Source organism: Rhinichthys klamathensis, unplaced genomic scaffold (genome assembly GCF_029890125.1).
Source record: "Rhinichthys klamathensis goyatoka isolate OS25496 unplaced genomic scaffold, OSU_Roscu_1.1 h1tg000452l_1, whole genome shotgun sequence".
Classification (NCBI taxonomy): Eukaryota; Metazoa; Chordata; class Actinopteri; order Cypriniformes; family Leuciscidae; genus Rhinichthys; species Rhinichthys klamathensis.
In genome coordinates, this window is record NW_026606944.1 from 873504 (window position 1) to 891956 (window position 18453).

General features: G+C 38.5%; 1 protein-coding gene across 1 annotated transcript; it reads right to left on the reverse strand.

Moving 5' to 3' along the window:
* Positions 1-1190: 1190 nt before the first annotated feature.
* On the reverse strand, positions 1191-17986 carry LOC130071691 (gastrula zinc finger protein XlCGF8.2DB-like). Its single transcript, XM_056236551.1, has 2 exons — positions 17767-17986; positions 1191-2419 (listed from the first exon to the last, which is right to left on the reverse strand). The coding sequence occupies exons 1-2, from the start codon at positions 17936-17938 to the stop codon at positions 1485-1487; spliced, it is 1107 nt and encodes a 368-aa protein (XP_056092526.1). The 5' UTR covers positions 17939-17986; the 3' UTR covers positions 1191-1484.
* Positions 17987-18453: the final 467 nt, after the last annotated feature.

The following is an 18453-nucleotide window of genomic DNA, read 5'->3' on the forward strand; positions in this document are numbered from 1 at the left end:
GCCAACAATCTGTCACGTCACATTTACAAGTGGCAAAACGGTATTTATTGTCTGAATTTCGTAATAAAATGGACATAACCTGAGAGCTGAGATTTTTCTTTCGTATCAAAAGTAACCTGCTCTGTCTAGTCTGTCAGTGTTCTCTTTACTCCGATTTTGAGCGCGTGAAAAGTCTCAATTGCGCTGAATGCGTAAGAGTTGGCAGCCCTGCTTTATGCAGAAGATGTTCTCCTTTTCCTAATAAAGAAATAACGCTAAAATGGTTTGTAATCAGTGAAGCTGGTAATGCTGTTTTTGGAGTTGTTTAATCATTCTCTACTGAGATCTCGAGAGATGTAATATGTTATTTTATTTGCAGTTGATTTCATCTAAGGCTGTTTAGCTGTAAATCTGTTATTGTTTCCATCTCTTCTCTTTTTCTGTTCTTGTTCCTCTTTCCTTCAGTGATTCTGCTTGTTAACAGCAGGTGTTCATCACTAATGCTCACTCATGACTCGATTAATCAAACATCTCATTATCTTAAACACTGGTTCAGTGTTATTTTAACACTCTCTTAGTGTGGGACACGTACACTGAGCAGTATTTTTTAACTGAGAATTTTGCTCTGTAGGTTATGAATGTTTGTTATGATGTTGTCCAATTTAATAATAAGATGGAAGTTACTTTAATATGTTATTAAAACTACTTTCACAAAGATGCATATTTTCTGGTGCCATTTTAAATTATCAAGCCGTTTAAAATGCATTCCACACAAACACACAGGGTCTCACATCTGCACGACCTGCTGGAAGTGTGATAACAAAATATTTTTTATTACACTGATCAAATTAAATGGTCTTCCTCCAGAGTGAATGTGTAATTTGAAACTGCTCTATTTTGTAACCTCTTGCCACACTGAACAACACTACAATTTCTTTCCAGAATGAGTTTTCAAAGGATGTTCTAGGTCTCTTTGAATTGTAAAAATCTTCTTACACTGCTCAGTGTTGTATAAAGTACTAGAAAGCAATACTTGAGTAAAGTATCGTCCTAGAAAAAGACTTTGGGAGAAGTGAAAGTTACCTTTTAGAATATAACTTAAGTAAAAGTCTTAAAGTATCTGATATATACTGTACTTAAGTATCAAAAGTAATTTTCTGATATTTAATGTACTAAATTATTTGAATTAAAAGTAAAAAATGTTGTTGTTTTTTTAAAGCAAGCGGTTAGAACTTTGATTGTGAACTTTATTGTGGCCGTTTGAAAGGGAACTACTCGGTTACTATCGTAACCTCAGTTCCCTGAGAGAGGGAACGAGTATTGCGTAGCCGGCCGCACTATAGTAACCTGGCGAGTTGTCGCTTCAGTCGTTAAACCCATAGGTTAAACCTGCTATAATGGCCAATTCAGTAGTGCAGTAACGAAGTATTTGTACTCCGTTACATTACAACACTGGAACGGCTTCCTCCGGTGTGAGTTCTCATGTGAACTTTAAGGTTTCCTTTTTAGCTGAAATGCATTCCACACAGTTTGCAGGTGTAAGCCTTCCCTTCAGTGTGAGTTCGCATGTGTGCATTAAGGGTTGCCTTACGCGAAAAACTATTTCCACATTGAGGACAAGTGTAAGTGTTCTCTCCAGTTTGAATGCTCATGTGGCGTTTAATGCTTCTTTTTTGGGTGAAAAACTTTCTACACTGTTGGCAGGTGTTAGGCTTCTCTTTAGTGTGAATTTTCATGTGGCGTTTAAGGCTTCCTTTTTGAATGAAACTTATTCCACACTGTTGGCAGGGGTAATCATCAGTGTGAGTTTGCATGTGTGCATTAAGGGCTGTCTTACGTAAAAAACTCTGTTCACATTGACGGCAACTGAAAGGCTTCTTTCCAGTGTGAATTCCCATGTGGGATTTAAGGCTTCCTTTTTTAGCGAAACTCTTTCCACACTGAGGGCAGGTGAAAGGCTTCTCTCCAGTGTGAACTCTCATGTGGGCTATAAGGCCTCCTCCTTTTTGAGCGAAACCCTTTCCACACTGAGGGCAGGTGTAAGGCTTCTCTCCAGTGTGAGTTCTCATGTGGGCTATAAGGGCTCCTTTTTTAGCAAAAATCTTTCCACATTGAAGGCAGATGATAGGCTGCTCTTCAGTGTGAGTTCTCATGTGGCTTCTCATGTGGGCTATAAGGCCTAATTTTTTAGCGAAACTCTTTCCACATTGAAGGCAGGTGAAAGGCTGCTCTTCAGTGTGAATTCTCATGTGGCGTTTAAGGCTTTCTTTTTGAATGAAACTCTTTCCACACTGTTGGCAAGTGAAATTACTTGTAGTTGTTGTCTTTTCAGTCTTTGAGGAATTTAAAGATTTTTCTCCAGTTGCAAAATCATGTTGATTGTCGTACTGGTTTCGTATTTCATTCAGTTCTTGACTCTCTGCTTTCAGCGCCATCGGGTCTATGGTGAAAAGTGACAAATACAAGTTAAACCCAGTTTAATGACACAAAGCAACAGACATGAAAAAGTTAGACAATTTCTAGCATCTAAACCAACAAAACAAAAAACTTTCAAATTGGCCTAAAATAGCATCCTTTCATCCATGTTCAGTTTTGCAGAGTAACCGTTTTGTTTTCAGTTTCTATTCTCATTAGATCTTGTGCAACATAGACGACAACCTTCTCTTGGATAACTTGAGAAATATGTTTGCATTTGTGGACAAACATCTGTATATTTAAAGTCCTATTTATCTGACTGTTACCACTTGTATTCAAAGAAATAAAATAATGGCTAAATAGTGCAAACAACTCATTGGACAACATTACTTGCATATCAACAATACTTTCATACCAAGGATGCATCTCAATACTAGTTCTACTCGATCTTAGCGCTGCGTTTGACACTATCGATCATTAAAATACTCTTGGATCGACTACAAAACTACACTGGTGTTCGGGGAAAGGCATTAAGCTGGTTCAGATCGTACTTATCAGACCGTTACCATTTTGTCTGTTTAAATGGGGAAAAGTCGAAGATAACGTCAGTAGACTATGGAGTGCCGCAAGGATCGGTGTTAGGCCCTCTGCTATTCTCAATATATATGCTGCCACTTGGTAAGATTATAAGAAAACATGGAATTAATTTCCATTGTTATGCTGATGACCAGACTGATCTCATGAAATGGCGTATGTATGACACGCCAATTCGTATTTCCATTTTTGGCGTGCTATTAACACGCATAATCGCTTTTCAGCGTGTTTATCAACGCCTTTGACTTAACGTTATATTACTGTATTATGTATATATAAATATATGACCTACCCCAACCCCGTCCCTAAACCTACCCGTCACTGGGGTTAATACCATTTATGAGTCTTCTCCTACCATCCTAGGAAAAGAAATATCGCTCCACAGATGTAGATATAGATTTTGCTTCGTTTCGCTCGGACATTTAACGGCGTACACATACACGCGGAAACACTCGGACATTTAATGGCGTAGACATACACGCAAAAGATTTCGGCGTGGACATACACGCGGATAGCTCAAAATGCGTATAGATAACACGCCACTTGAATTGAAAGTGGCGTGTATGTTTACGCAAAGTCATGATGTCATGTTGTGATGACACTCAATTATATATTTCATCACGGCCAGATGAAAACACTAACTCGTCAAAATTGACAGAGTGTCTTAAAGATATAAAATGCTGGATGACGTGTAATTTCCTGCTATTAAATCCAGATAAAACGGAGGTATTACTTATTGGTCCAAAAAACTACCCACAAAATCTCTTACAATACAACTTTAATTTAGAAGGATGTCCTGTTACTTTATCCACTACAGTAAAAGACCTGGGTGTTATACTAGACCGCAACTTGTCTTTCGAAAATCATATTTCATATGTTACAAGAACTGCCTTTTTCCACCTTAGAAACATTGCTAAATTACGTAACATGCTATCTGTTTCCGATGCAGAAAAGTTAGTTCATGCATTCATGACCTCGAGACTAGATTACTGTAATGCCTTATTAGCTGGTTGTCCTGCATCCTCAATAAACAAGCTACAGTTAGTCCAAAATGCAGCCGCTAGAGTTCTTACTAGGTCAAGAAAATATGATCATATAACACCGATTTTGTCATCTCTACACTGGTTACCTATTAAGTTCCGTATCAATTATAAAGTACTATTACTGACCTATAAAGCCCTAAATGGTTTAGCTCCTGTGTATTTAATGGACCTTCTATTGCCCTACAATCCATCGCGTTCTTTAAGATCCCTAAATTCGAGGCTTCTGGTCATTCCTAGGATATCTAAGTCCACTAAAGGAGGGAGGGCGTTCTCACATTTAGCTCCAAAACTCTGGAATAGCCTTCCTGATACTGTTCGTTGCTCAGACTCGCTCTCCCAGTTCAAAACTAGATTAAAGACGCATCTCTTCAGCCAAGCATTCACATAATGCTTACCTTTTATACTACTTTTGAATCAGATCGAATGCATTAATATTCTGAACAGCAGCTACGCTAATTATTTCCCATCTGCTTTTCTGCTGTTATCTCGGGACGCTAGTCCCGAGGTAAATAGCGTTCGTCAGCTCCAGTTTGTATCCAGCCTCTCACGGAGACTTCAGATGCCCCAACACCTGCGATGAGACGACTCGACGCCTGTGAAGAGACGACTCAACGCCGGCGATATGTTATGCCCTAAATTAATACATGATGATTAACTAACTGTATTTTTCTATGTACATTTCTGAAATGCACTTTCTGTAAAGCTGCTTTGAAACAATATGTATTGCGAAAAGCGCTATACAAATAAATTTGAATTGAAATTGAATTGAATAAAAATAATCAAAATGCATGTGCCAAAAATTATGCAGACGTTAGTCAGATCTATGTGCCTCTTAAAAAGAATGAAACTGTTGGTCCATTACTTTAGTGTCTTGATGACATGAAGGCCTGGATGGCTCTTAACTTTTTAAGTTTTAATGAAAATAAGACAGAAGTGATGTTTTTTGGTGGCACCACTGGGACCCCCCGTGCCAATCTGTTCCTTGAGTCAATATATTTAGCCAACAATCACTAACCTAGGGGTTAAAATTGACCCTGACCGTAAGCTTGACAGACAGATAAAGTCAGTGGTTAAAGGTGCAACATGTAAAATTTTTGAGTATCTATTAACAGAAATGCAATATGACATCCATAACTATGTGTTCAGTGGTGTATAAAGAACTTACTTAATAAACCGTAATGTTTTTATTACCTTAGAATGAGACATTTATATCTACATAGGCGCGGGAATCCCCTTCTATGAAGGTCTACATATTGTGACGTCATGTTTCTACCGTAGCCGAACGCGAACAAACAACGCTACAGAGCGCGTTTCGTCACTACCTTGAAAGAGAAGCCGCAGAAACCTAGAAGCTAGCCATAAACACCGTGAGTAGTGACTTTTCCCTTGTCAGTGGTGTAAAATGTGTAGTTGGACTGTTTCATGTAACTTTAACTTAGTTCTTCTCCCTCGCTGTGTTATGGCTTTGCTATGTGGGGATAAATGTGCTGGTTACGTTCGTGAGACAGCTGATTAGTACTCTTGTCATTGACCGTAAAAGAGTATGTTACAGGGATCACTAACACTTTGATCGCGGTCGACAAGTCGATCTTGGAAGCATTTTAAGTCGATCGCGGAGAGTTTTCAAAATCAGAGAAAAAAAAAAGCCTATTGTGTGTAGTAAATGGTGTCCAGGGGATGCGGAGGCGCGCGCTGTCACAATCATGTCATTTTTGCCGCGCGCACCTTTGGGCTCATGCGTAACGTTTAAACAACGCTTTACGCTTTAACCAGCTCAGCCACAGTAACAGCTCATTTTACAGCTAAACTTTTACTACCCTGTTAGAAAAATTATATAGTTGCATAGTTTCATGTGGTTCTTCTCCCTCGCTGTATTATGGGTTTGCTATGTGGGGAGAAATGTGCTGGTTACGTTTGTGAGACAATCAGCTGATTACTATTATTATATTATATATTAAGACCCTTGATCCTCACCTGACTATGGCTTTGTAAACTTTATCCATGATGTGGTTTTGGACTGTGGTACAGAAACAGTGACAATGTTACACACTCTTGGCTTACTCTGGCTATTCTCTGCTGTCTCAGACGACCATATCTTTGTCCCGTCTTAGCCACCCTAGCTTCTTCAAAAGGGAGGGGTGAGCAGTGGGCTGAGCCATTAGTGCAACTCGCAACCGATGTTAGATGTTAGGCTAGATGTCGCTAAAAATCACACACTGCACCTTTAAAATTAGTTGTTTTTTTTCAATTGAGGCAATTGGCCAAAATAAAGCCATTTCTTTCTAGGCAGCACTTTGAGACAGTAATCCACGCCTTTGTTACCACTCGGTTGGATTACTGTAATGCACTGTACGTGGGGGTCAGTGGGTCCTCTATTGTTCGTCTCCAGATGGTGCAAAACGCTGCTGCACGTCTTTTAACTGGAACACGTAAATACAAGCACATTCCCCCAATTTTATCCTCACTCCATTGGATGCCTATATATCAACGATGGAACGATCTACCTCTGCACATTAGACAGGCTTCTTCATTGTCTGTTTTTAAGTCTCTTAAAACCCACCTCTATTCTTTGGCCTTTGATAACTGAAATTGACAATTCAGGTTTGGTTATATTGATTTTATTCGTTCATTGTATGGTTGTTTTTTATGGGTCGTGTGAGTTTTGTATTTTAGAGGGGTTTTTTATGTATTCATTTATTGTTTTAGTGTACAGCACTTTGTGTTTGAAAGTGCTCTAAAACTATTAATAAATCAATCAATTTATTTATAATGAAACAGACAATAATGAAATTATTTAATTTCTCTTGCATTATTTTCATGAACAATATGGTTTAATTAAAGTGCTAGTTATTGAAAAAGAAACATTTAAAATTAATATTAGCTAGTTTCAAATAACAGCACTGATCATCATGCGCTGAAGCTGGAGAGCTTCTTGAACTATGACCGTTTACACCTGGTATTAAAGGGGTCCTATTATGCCCTTTTACGAAGCCTTGATTTTGTTTTTGGGCTGTACTAGATCGTTCAAAACATTTTCACTAGTGCTGTCAAACGATTAGAACACTTAATCGCGATCAATCGCATTAATGTCATAGTTAACTCGTGATTAATCGCAATTAATCACACATTATCTATTCTAAATGTATCTAGATATTTTTTTTGTCCCATTATTTTTTCTCATTTTAATGCTCATATCAGCATGGAAAAGTGGATCGGCTTGCTTTGTGCAAATGTTTTTTTTTTTTTTTTTAAACAACATTGGCATATAACTCTTTTAACTGTCCAAACAACACAGCTAAAAACTATGGGTGATGGGGCTTTTTCTTCTTTGGCTCCTAAATTGTGGAATTCCCTGCCCTCTGAGATTAGGAATGCAGTATCCCTTAGAGTTTTTAAATCGTCCCTTAAAACTTACTTTTTTAGGGTGGCTTTTATGTGATTCGTGTGATTGCTGTGTTTGTTATTATATCGGACTTCTATTTTTATGGCTTGTTTGTTTTTACTGCCTAGACTGTTGTGTATCTTTCTAATTTAATTATTTTTATGTAAAGTGTTTTGAGAATGCTACTTTTAAAGGCACTATATAAAATAAAGTTTATTATTATTATTATTATTACTGTTCAATTTCACACTAACATTCTCACTTGGAGCAAATAATCTCTCACACAATGTAACACTGTCCATCAATAAAAGGGTGAAAGAAATACTGACGAGGTCCTGATATTGACGAGGGGGCGGAGAATTCGCATCAGCTGTGTGTGTGCAGTGCCGCTGCTAGCCATTTTGGTGCCCTAAGCATAATTCCTTTATGATGCCCCCCCGCCCCCCCCCCTAAAAAAAAAAAAAACATTTTAATTTAGGATTTTCATTTAGGGGGGCTAAGCCCCCAATGAGGGTATGATTTATAAAAAAAATGCAAACATTAAAAAGTAACACTTTAGTTTAGGGTCTAATGCTTACTATTAACTAGTTTCATTACCATGCAATGGCATGGTTTTATAATCACTGGGGTTCCGAATTTGAGGCAGGTTAGTTAGGGGTGTTCGGGGGAAATTTTGGATTTTTCTGAACTACAGATGTGCATTTTAAGATGTTGTGAAGGCAAAAAAAAAAAAAATATCGATAACAACAGCTTTAAAACCATGTCAGTGGGCAGCTGATTATTTTTCTCTCCTCATCAGCATCACACTCTTTTTCTCTTTGTTTTTATCTTGCCCTGTCTCTTCCCCTCCTAAAGTTGGCTTTTTTTAATTTTCTAAAGGTTACAATTTGTATTTTATTCTCAATATGTACACATTCATTATTAATCCTGTGGCTAACATGATGAAAACGGCTTTGTTCATGTTTCTTGTCCCCTCACAATGACAATAGCCTAAACTATTACACTAGGCTACATGTTACATAGGCCTATTTTCAGTTCAAAATAGCGAAATTAGACAAAACTATATTAGTTTGCCTAATTATTTTTTGTCATTCGTTTAACATTTATGACCTAAAAAAAACTGTCAAATAAAGTTAAGTTTAGCTACTTACATCTTATCTCGCACTTGACCGTACACTGAAGCGTCGAGTTGCACTGTTAAAATTCGCGCTCAGCGTCTGTGAACATAAAGCCCGCCTACTTTGATTTGATTGGTCATCTCAAATATTCTGACATTGACGAGCAGTGACAGACCAATGAGGCTCAGATGAACACACACATGACACACACACACACACACACACCCTGTCCTGTGTTTCTGACGTGCTCTCTGTCTCTGCTCGGCGCCGCTGCGGAATGAAGAGGAAGAACGCGCTGAATCTGATTATAACAAGAAGTTTGATGATTGGTTTTTCATTAGGCTATTTTTGGTGCCCCCTCAGCACTTGGTGCCCTACGCACAGCGCGTGATGCGCGTGGTGGGAGCGGCGGCGCTGTGTGTGTGTGTGCTTGGCCATCATCAAGTGATATTTCAGACTGGACGTGCTGCGATGATGATAGCTCAGTTCACAACGACAAAACTCACAGATCACTTTGGCCTTGTCAATGGAACCATTTGGCAACTTTTTAAAAGTAAACTTTCCATTCAGAATCTCATTGGCATCCATTTCGGCGTCTCGCGCTCGTCATCCACTCAAAACGTAACGTTAACCAACTATTTGGCCGGCTCACAGGCCCAAACAAGTGTGTGCGGCGTCGTGCCTGTTGTTTTGTTTCCGGTCTAGCTAGATCCGCTTGCGCTTTGGTCAACGAAGCAATAAAAAACGTCCTCGCACGGCGAAAGCCATTGAAATGAATGGGTTTCACAGCGCTGCGCATGCCGCGTCATGTTGCGAAAGCATGTGAAAAAAAACTATAAAGTTTGCTAGGCCAAAAAGACCGTTAATCGCCCGATAAAAAAATTGACGCCGTTAAAATGGGTTTGCGTTAATGCCGTTAATAACGCATTTAACTGACAGCCCTAATTTTCACATATTTTATATTATGACATCTCATCTCTCCCCAGTCTGTCTCGAATGCATTGTTTTCAACTAAGCTCCTCCTGTCGAAATATGAAATGTGCTTTGATTGGTTAGCTGGCCCAGTGTGTTGTGATTGGCAGCGTTTAGTGCATTTTCAGGAAATGTCCTGTCCCTCCGTAACCGTGAGCTCTACTAAGATGTAAATATTAAGGATGACGTCAATGTAAAGATAATTCAAGCCCGATTCAGACCCTGACACTGTTAACAAACAAGAGGATTGTGCAGAACGGATTTCATGCACCGACTTTGCAAGCACCTAATTTCTTTATAAATTATAGATACGATGAGATCCACCATTTAATTTTGATATTTGTTCTATTACAGTTTGTATTCCCTTAGTTTTCAATCACAAAACCATGGTTAACTTTCCTAAGGAGCGTTGAACTGTCTTACAAAAATGAGAGCTACAGAAAACAAGCTGTTCTTCATAAAATGTGCAGCGCACAGATAAACATTGGGGTTATTATGTTCAGAAACAGTTTAAAATAAATGTTCACCACTCTAAATTCGTCAGCCTGCGGAAGGTCAAACAAATGAGTTTTGGAAACGGGTTGGAAAAAACAGCATCTCTTCAACATAGCAACAACACTGTCTTCTCTAATGCAGCTCAACCAGGCCTCCACCTTTTTTTGCATTTTCCGTGGTTGGGGATTATTTAAATGAGTAACATTATGACTTCATAAAGCTCGGAAAAAAACGCGTTGTAGTGCAAAAAACTTGTTAGTTGTAGTTCGGATCACAAGTGGACGACACTAAATACAGGTATAAACGGGGTCTAAAATGTTTTGAGCTTGTCCACTTTCGACCACTTCCAAAGGTAGTCTAAAATGCATTAGAACGGATTGCTTTTGTAGTGAAAACACTCATGTGCTAAAATGCATTCCAACAATCACAAAAGACCAGCTCGTCTACTTGTGATCTGATCAACCAAAACATCTTAATACCAGGTGTAAACATACGCTGACTGTGTAAATCCTGTTGTGGATCAACATGCTGTACTGCAACTAAACCCGATGAATTCACAACATTTTATAACAATTGTTCTCATTATAATGTTACGTAATAGCCCCAGTTATTAATGTTGTGCATTGCTGTTTGAGACATTTTGACACGTTTTACTACCGTGTTAATTAACTTAGCCAAACGCATCCTATATGAGATAAATCAGATTTATATACACAAAATAAACATATTACAACTTACAATTGCATAAAACAAAAGGCTGTGAATGCACAAGCGAACTGTGCTAGTTATGAAAATGTAACAAAGTGCTAAAACACGGGTGTCCAAAGAATTCACAACGTTCTTTTACAGTCGTGTTCTCATAAATTTATTTATCCTTGATGACAGATTTGCACTGCATATTGCACTTAATGCATTTTCCTTTTCAAAGTGATTTCAATCACATTTTAAGCAATTCAAATACATCATGGCAAACAGGAAATTATCCATTATTTATCAGCTTTAATATATCGGCCTAATTTTTTTATCAGGGCAATATCGTTAACATTAAAATGAACATATATCGGCCGATACTGATATGGTAACCGATATACCTAACCCTTCTACAATTAACAGGTTAATTCCTACCAATTACAATCCAGTTACAACATGGACAGATGATCCTCTCTACCAATCTCATTGATATAAGCATAAACGTTATAATCAGCGGAAACAGCCAATTAGTCACGTGGGTTTAATGTTCGCTACGTCAAAATTTATTTGACATGCATTTCCATCTCCCGTTATTCTATGTAACTTTAGGATTAGTCTAAAACAAGTCAAAAAACACCTCAAGCGAGCGCAATTAAGGGATGTTTCTCCCTGAAATTTGGTCATCACTCGTTTCTAAAGTGATACTTCAAATATTTACATAAAAACAGGGCTGTCAAGCTATCATGCTAAGGGTAAGTTTACACGACAACGATATGCTTAAAACGGATAAGTTTTTCCTTTGAGTTTTCCGCGTCATTGTCAATACGATCACCATTCACACGGATCCGCAAAAACGACTAAAAACGCTGTATTCTGCTGCCAGGCCAGTAGATGGCGATGAAACACTATAGATTGAACACGTAATACGCATGTGCATGATGTCATCGTTTTAAGAGATTTGCTCTTTTTTTTCGTGGAGACCGTTTTTTAAAAAGTTTGCGTTTTCAGGCCCCCAAAACACTGTTGTGTCGTGTAAATGAACCAAAACGCATAAAAAGTTTTACGTTTTTAGTTGAAAGCGGTGTCGTGTAAACAGCCCCTAAAAGGCCTACCTAATATGTATACATTGTGCGAAAAGGAATATGCTCAAACAGCAATACATGACTAGTAATAACTATGATTGGGACTGTCATATTACATAACATTCATGAGAACACTATTGTAATAAATTGTTGTGAATTCTCTGGATTAGTCACCGTGTTTCAGCGCGTTGTTCCAGGAAGAGCGCGTCCACAACAGGATGAGAATGTATCTGAGGCGGTGTTGGTGACACGTTGTATTAGCGTTAAATTTTATTATTTAATAATTAAGTAATTAAAACAATGATCAATCCCATCGACTCATTTTACAATCCTACTACCCCTTTATTTAGATTAAAACCCGTTTCTCATTCATTTGGTGAGGAACCTGGCGTTTCTATAGACACATATTGCAGTATTAAAGCTAACTAATCAATTTAATCAATTAATTGATTGTTCATTTAAACGATGATCGATCATGTGAATTTGTGTAAATTGACATCCCCAAGTCAAACTTCTCAAAACATTTCAAAAATGGAGAACAAGTCATTCTGAGTAAACATGCGTAGTTTCATAAATCTATGATGCTCGGGAGCCAGCAACTACTAAAATATGAGCAAGGCTGACATTAACGCTTGGGGTTTTATAATGGGCGAGTGAAAGATAATCTTACTTTCCAGACTGGACAAGTAAATAACCAGGGAATCACCAAATCGCGAGAATGTCAATCACCATTTAAACTAAATATAATAAAATCAGAATCAGTGGATGATAATATATATTGTACGGACAGGAACAAGGTTACACTGTTGATGCTTGTGCAGATTTTAGTTTTTTCTTTCCTCATGTGTTACAACTTCACCTCAACAAAACGCTCAGCGCTGCAGAGTAACACAACCTGTGATTGGTAACTTAAAGGGGTCATATAATGGTACATGCACTTTTTCAAGTTGATTGTACTGAAATGTGTGTTGGCAGTGCCTGTACACAACCATCATATAATGATAAAAATCCATCCAGTGTTTTTGTTTTAATCTCCTTATATGTTTTTCCCAGTCTCAAGTCGAGCCGTTCGACCGTGTGACGTCACACGGTTGGACGCCCCTCCCAGGATTGTTGATTGACAGCAGCGTTTCAACACATCCCCGCCCTGACCTGAGCGAGCTGTCATCATAGTCCGCTATTGTTGATACGCTGGAGCTGAATGGGGTCTAAGCGATTGTGGTGTTCTGTTCTTGGGTATAATAACGAACACAGCAGTCATTTTGATGTTCCTAAATCCGAACCGCTGAAGACAGTGGCTGAGTTTTGTTTTCGAAGGGAATATTCCCCACGAGCAACGTCAATGCGTTCATGTAAAACCCAGACAACTTCCGGCAAATTTAGATTTGCTCTGAAAGTTAGTCTGGCAAAGAGCTCATTCAAGCCCATTTCCAATCCGTCAAAATCAAGGCACCAATCAGATGTTGGGGCGGGCTTTACATTATGACGACAGCGCTGGGATTTTGAAGCAGATTTTGTATTTTGCGCGATTCGCGAATCTTTTCTCACCAGACTGCTTTATAAACGAGGGTCAGTATAAAGCTGGTTTTGCTAAGAAGCTGCTCCTGAAAAAAGAATCGGTAACTATTCATGTCCCTGCTGCACCTCCAGAAGAAGTGAGTGTAAAATTGTATTAACCTTTATATTAATCTTTGCAAATCGCTTGCACGCTTCGCGATGAATGCGGCTAAAGTTTACACTCAGGGTACATTACGGCATGTTTTCTATGTACGACGTTCTCAATATAATTCATAATCCCACGTTTATAATGAACATCGCGTTATGGTTATTGTGTTATTACATACTGTGTACGTATACATCAGTAAACACATAGCGTTCGTACATATCACTAAGTTACTCTACCCTGCCAGTACACAAAGATAGATCAAAGTGACATTATGTTAACCAACCATTCAGAAACGTCCTGTTCGAGCCTTAATTGTCAAACTTCTTTGCGGCCGTCATCTTGTTCCGGGTCCGACTCCGGTTCAAACTGATACGGTTGCACAGATGTGTCCTCGGAGACTCCCGCTGCCATTCTTTCTCCAAAATATACCCTCAACTGTTGTCAAGGCAACTCTCCACGTGCGTTGTCAAAACGCCCGCAGAACAGAGGGGCGGAGTCAGCGAAGCTCATTATCATTTAAAGTCATATGCACTGAAACGGCGTGCTGAAAACAGCTGTTTTTGACCAGGTAAAATGAGTGTTTTCTTACAATACTAATGAGAATTTTTAATTAAAGTATATTACAAACTTTTCATTTAGACCCTAAAGAATCAAATTACCTTGTATGAAAATGGCATTATATGACCCCTTTAAGCCCTATTCGCACTGGATTAGTATTATCTGGGGACCACGTGTGATTTAGAAATTACCCCACCACATCTGAATTTCGTGTGGCACATTCGCACGGGATAAGCGAAACCTGTGATTTTCCTATTGCTTGGAAATGTCTTGTAGTTATAGGTCTATGATATATAGGGCTGTAACGATATGCGATATAAAACCGAAATCGCGATATTCAGATCCACGAACCTGTGTCGCGGTGTGAGAAGGCAGAATCGCGACACACCCCTTCCAACTCCCAGAGTTATCCTTCCCGTCCAGATCCAATGCTACCACATCTTTAACTTACTATTAGTATTATTTGAAGTTAACATTATAAAATATGTAGACCTACATCACAAAACTAGTTGAGGATAAATTATTTAAAATTGGGCAATTTCACCATTATGGACGTGACATTTGCAGTCAAAACTTGAAATATAAAAGCATTTAATTAGCCTGGGAAAACCCAGACAACTTCCGGCAAATTTAGATTTGCTCTGAAAGTTACTCTGGCAAAGAGCTCATTCAAGCCCATTTCCAATCCGTCGAAATCGAAGCACCAATCAGAAATGTTGGGGCGGGCTTTACATGATGACGACAGCGCTGGGATTTTGAAGCAGATTTTGTAGCCTACATTACAAAGATGGATGCCGCCGTCGAACATCACTCGTTCGAATCAGCTATCGCGTCTGTTTTAAGCCATTTGAACGTTTTCTTTTTGTTAAAAACCGAGCAAAGAACAACACTCGGAGATTCTCCGCCGCTCTGCATACGTCATCTCCTTCATCGCTCTGATTGGGTTTAGGTCTATCCGTGATGTCCGTTGGTGACGCCCCTCTGGAAATGATTTGTCTATGACGCTTTGCCAGACCATAACTCAGATACAACTGAGAATGGTCTGGTTTTAACCAGGCTAGCATATAATACCAATGTATTGAAACTTCTGTATATATATCCATACTCCCTTAATAAAGGAGTCCAGACATTAGAAAAATATAAGTCTACACATGCATTTTATATTTAATATGATGCGTTACGGACGTGACACAAACATCTTTAACTTTTAGGTGGCAAAATATTGTTTTAGTAATTCTGCAAATTACACTGCACAAACCAAAAGTAATACTAGCCTACCCACCGGATGAAGGGTTGGCTCTCCCCAGAACATAAAATATGGGGGGGGGGGTTTCGTGTTCGCATTTATGAGGAAAAAACAATGTTACGGACGTGACAGTTCTCTGGAAGCGGCACTAAAAATTTCACAGAGACCTCAAACAGAAAGCACAAAGCCTTTCTTTAAAGTGAATTTATTAATTGTTAGGGCTGGGAATTGACACAAATTTCACAATTCGATTCGATTTCGATTCACAAGCTTGCAATTCGATTCGATTCAATATTGATTATTTTGGATATCAGGTACAATACATGGCAAATTTTCTCAAGGAAAACAAATCTCTTAACTAATGCTGTAAACTATGGGAGTCAGTTGTAGCCCACTAGGCTTCATAGGCTAATAAGAAAGTTATATGAAATATAAACATTTAAATGGTGGCTGTCATAAAAACTTGCCAGATTTACTCAAACATGCATTAAATATTGAAGAACATTAGGTAAATGTGATGTTACATGACATTGTTTACAGTTTTACTAACGTCTGAAACACTGATTGAGCGATTCCATGTGACATGATACGGATTTCGATAAGTTGTACTCTATCTTTTAACACACTTTCAGATGCTCATTCATGTTTATTACACGCTGTAACTGGTATTATTAAGGCGGAAGAGAAGATCATGTGCGCTCCCGCGCAGCTGCTTCTCTTGAGCTGAGCCAGAGCGATCTCACGCCACAGCGCCAAAACGGGATTTATGTTTTTGAATTTCTTAAGAAAATTTTAGACTTTATTTAGTATCAATTGTAACAAAACACAAAGATTATTGCAATTTATTGGATGGGATGCGCACTACAATGTTCCATTCATTCATCAAATGAAAACAGGACTAATCGATTCTAGAGATTATTAGCCCTATTAATTGTATCTTAATTTTAATCAATGCCAATCAAAAAACCAATTGCCTGGATTTATTAAATAAGAAGTAAATATAGCAGCCATTAGATAACCACGACACGGAGGCACGTGAACTGGAGCTAGTCTCATAAATGAACCGAAACTCAGCGTATAAGGTATAGTCTAGGCCTACTTGTGCGTTCACTACTGAAGATCGCGAGTCAGCATCGCCAACTTCGTCTTTGCAGCCGTCACTGACAGAAAACACTTGTTTATTAATAAAACGATTAAAATGTCTCCTTGCTATATTTGACATATAATCATTACTTTTGCCGGTTCTTTGTAACAGGTTTTATGTGCTTTTATTAGCAGCACCCTACATGTTACAATACATGAACTCATCAGCACCAAAAACATGGAGATTTTTTAGTCAATAATAGCACAACCTATTTGATATTCTATAATTAAATCGTGTAGTCGACAAGACCCACACAATTTGCCTGAAGTGTTTTAAGAAGCTTTCTCAAATGACCGGCAAAACGTCCAACATGCAGATGCATATCTTACGGCACCATCCCGAAATCAATTTAGTTGGAGCACAGAAAACAACCCAAAAGCAGCAGCCTACACTGCCTAGTGTAGTTTAATAATTTGCATAGTTAAAATTGTTCTTTGTGTTCAGTTTATACAGGTTTTTCAAATGTTATTTAATAAAGATATATTTTTTTCCTCTCAAAATCTCTATTTCTTTCACCCCCCAAGCCCCGCCCCCGTGCTGTAGATCGTGATATGAACCGAATCGTGGGTTTGGTGTATCGTTACAGCCCTAATGATATATCATAAACAGAATATGTTCTTTACTGCATGCTGCTAAACATGTCATTCATCTCCATCTAACCATTCTTTTTGTTTTTGCTCTTCTGATTTACAGCTTTCTCTTTCTGCAAATTGTATAGTTGTATGGTGTAGCCTATAGCGATATGACCTAGCACCCAAAATACTATCAAAACACTCCATTATTCGCGAAAGATGGATAAAAAAGGCGCACAGGAAACAAAAACATTGAAAAAACCCCGCCAAATCACAGAGATGCTGATTCGCACAGGACTAATATTATCACAGGACCTCGGTGTTCGGCGAAATATAGTAGGTCATTTGCGGGGGAATTTTTACTTTACAAATTACAGACATGACCGATTCGCACGGGATTAAGGTCTCAGACAACCTCCGCAATTATTACAAATTACTAGAGGTCACCAGGTAATACTAATCCCGTGCGAATAGGGCTTAAGGATCAGAATGAAAATCAAGTTAGTTCTGGCGGGTCATGTTAGTCAAGATGGCATCAGCTGACCCTTTCACAGCTCCTCCAGTGTTATCAACAGCTATGGCGAATTACCCTCCTCCTCTCGCCCGTCAGATCTGCTGATTCCCCTTTCAATCAGACTAATTTCTCGAATTATGTTCTACATTAAAATATGGACATTAATAATATCTGCAATACATTTATGTTCTGTTTATCGCTGCTCTCCCTGCTCTTATCTATGCTAGACAGGCAGGGTGCAAACTGTATGCTAATTGTCAATCGTATTCGACGATAGTGGTCCTGACAGAACCAACCTGTTTGTTCCTCTGTATCTTCTTGTTTCACTCCGAAAGTTTCTTCAATCTTCATGTCTTCACTCTCCTCTTTCATAAACACCATATTTGTTTGTGTCTCAGTATCTTCATGTGTCACTCTGGATGTTTCTTCAATCTTCATGTCTTCACTCTCCTCTTTCATAAACGCCATCTTTATAATAGTGTGATGTGGATCTCAGTCGCTTCACCAGGAGAATCTCTGTGTCTCAATCAGCTTTAGTTCAGTGCACTGGTAAGAGAGTCAGTCAGAGAAAGAGAAAGAGAAAGAGAGAGAGAGAGAGAGAGAGAGAGAGAGAGAGAGAGAGAGAGAGAGAGAGAGAGAGAGAGAGAGAGAGAGAGTGTTAATGGGCATAAATCTCCTGATTGGACTAAAACACTCAAAACTGGCACTACAAATTAATAAAATAATTCAATATTGGACATTCATATTTAGGTATTTGTGATATATATTTGGTATTAAATGACTTGCCACATTCAATCGATTAAACAAAAAGATTTGTGATTTGTTTGTAAAAGTTGTTAATACACGCTTGTGTTCTCGTTGTATTTACACTGTTTTGACCAGCAAGTGACATCAGCATGTGGTGATTCGAATAAATATTAATTTTCATCCACTTCTTCTAATAGATCTAAACGTCTATTATTTCTTAATGAATGTGCATCAAT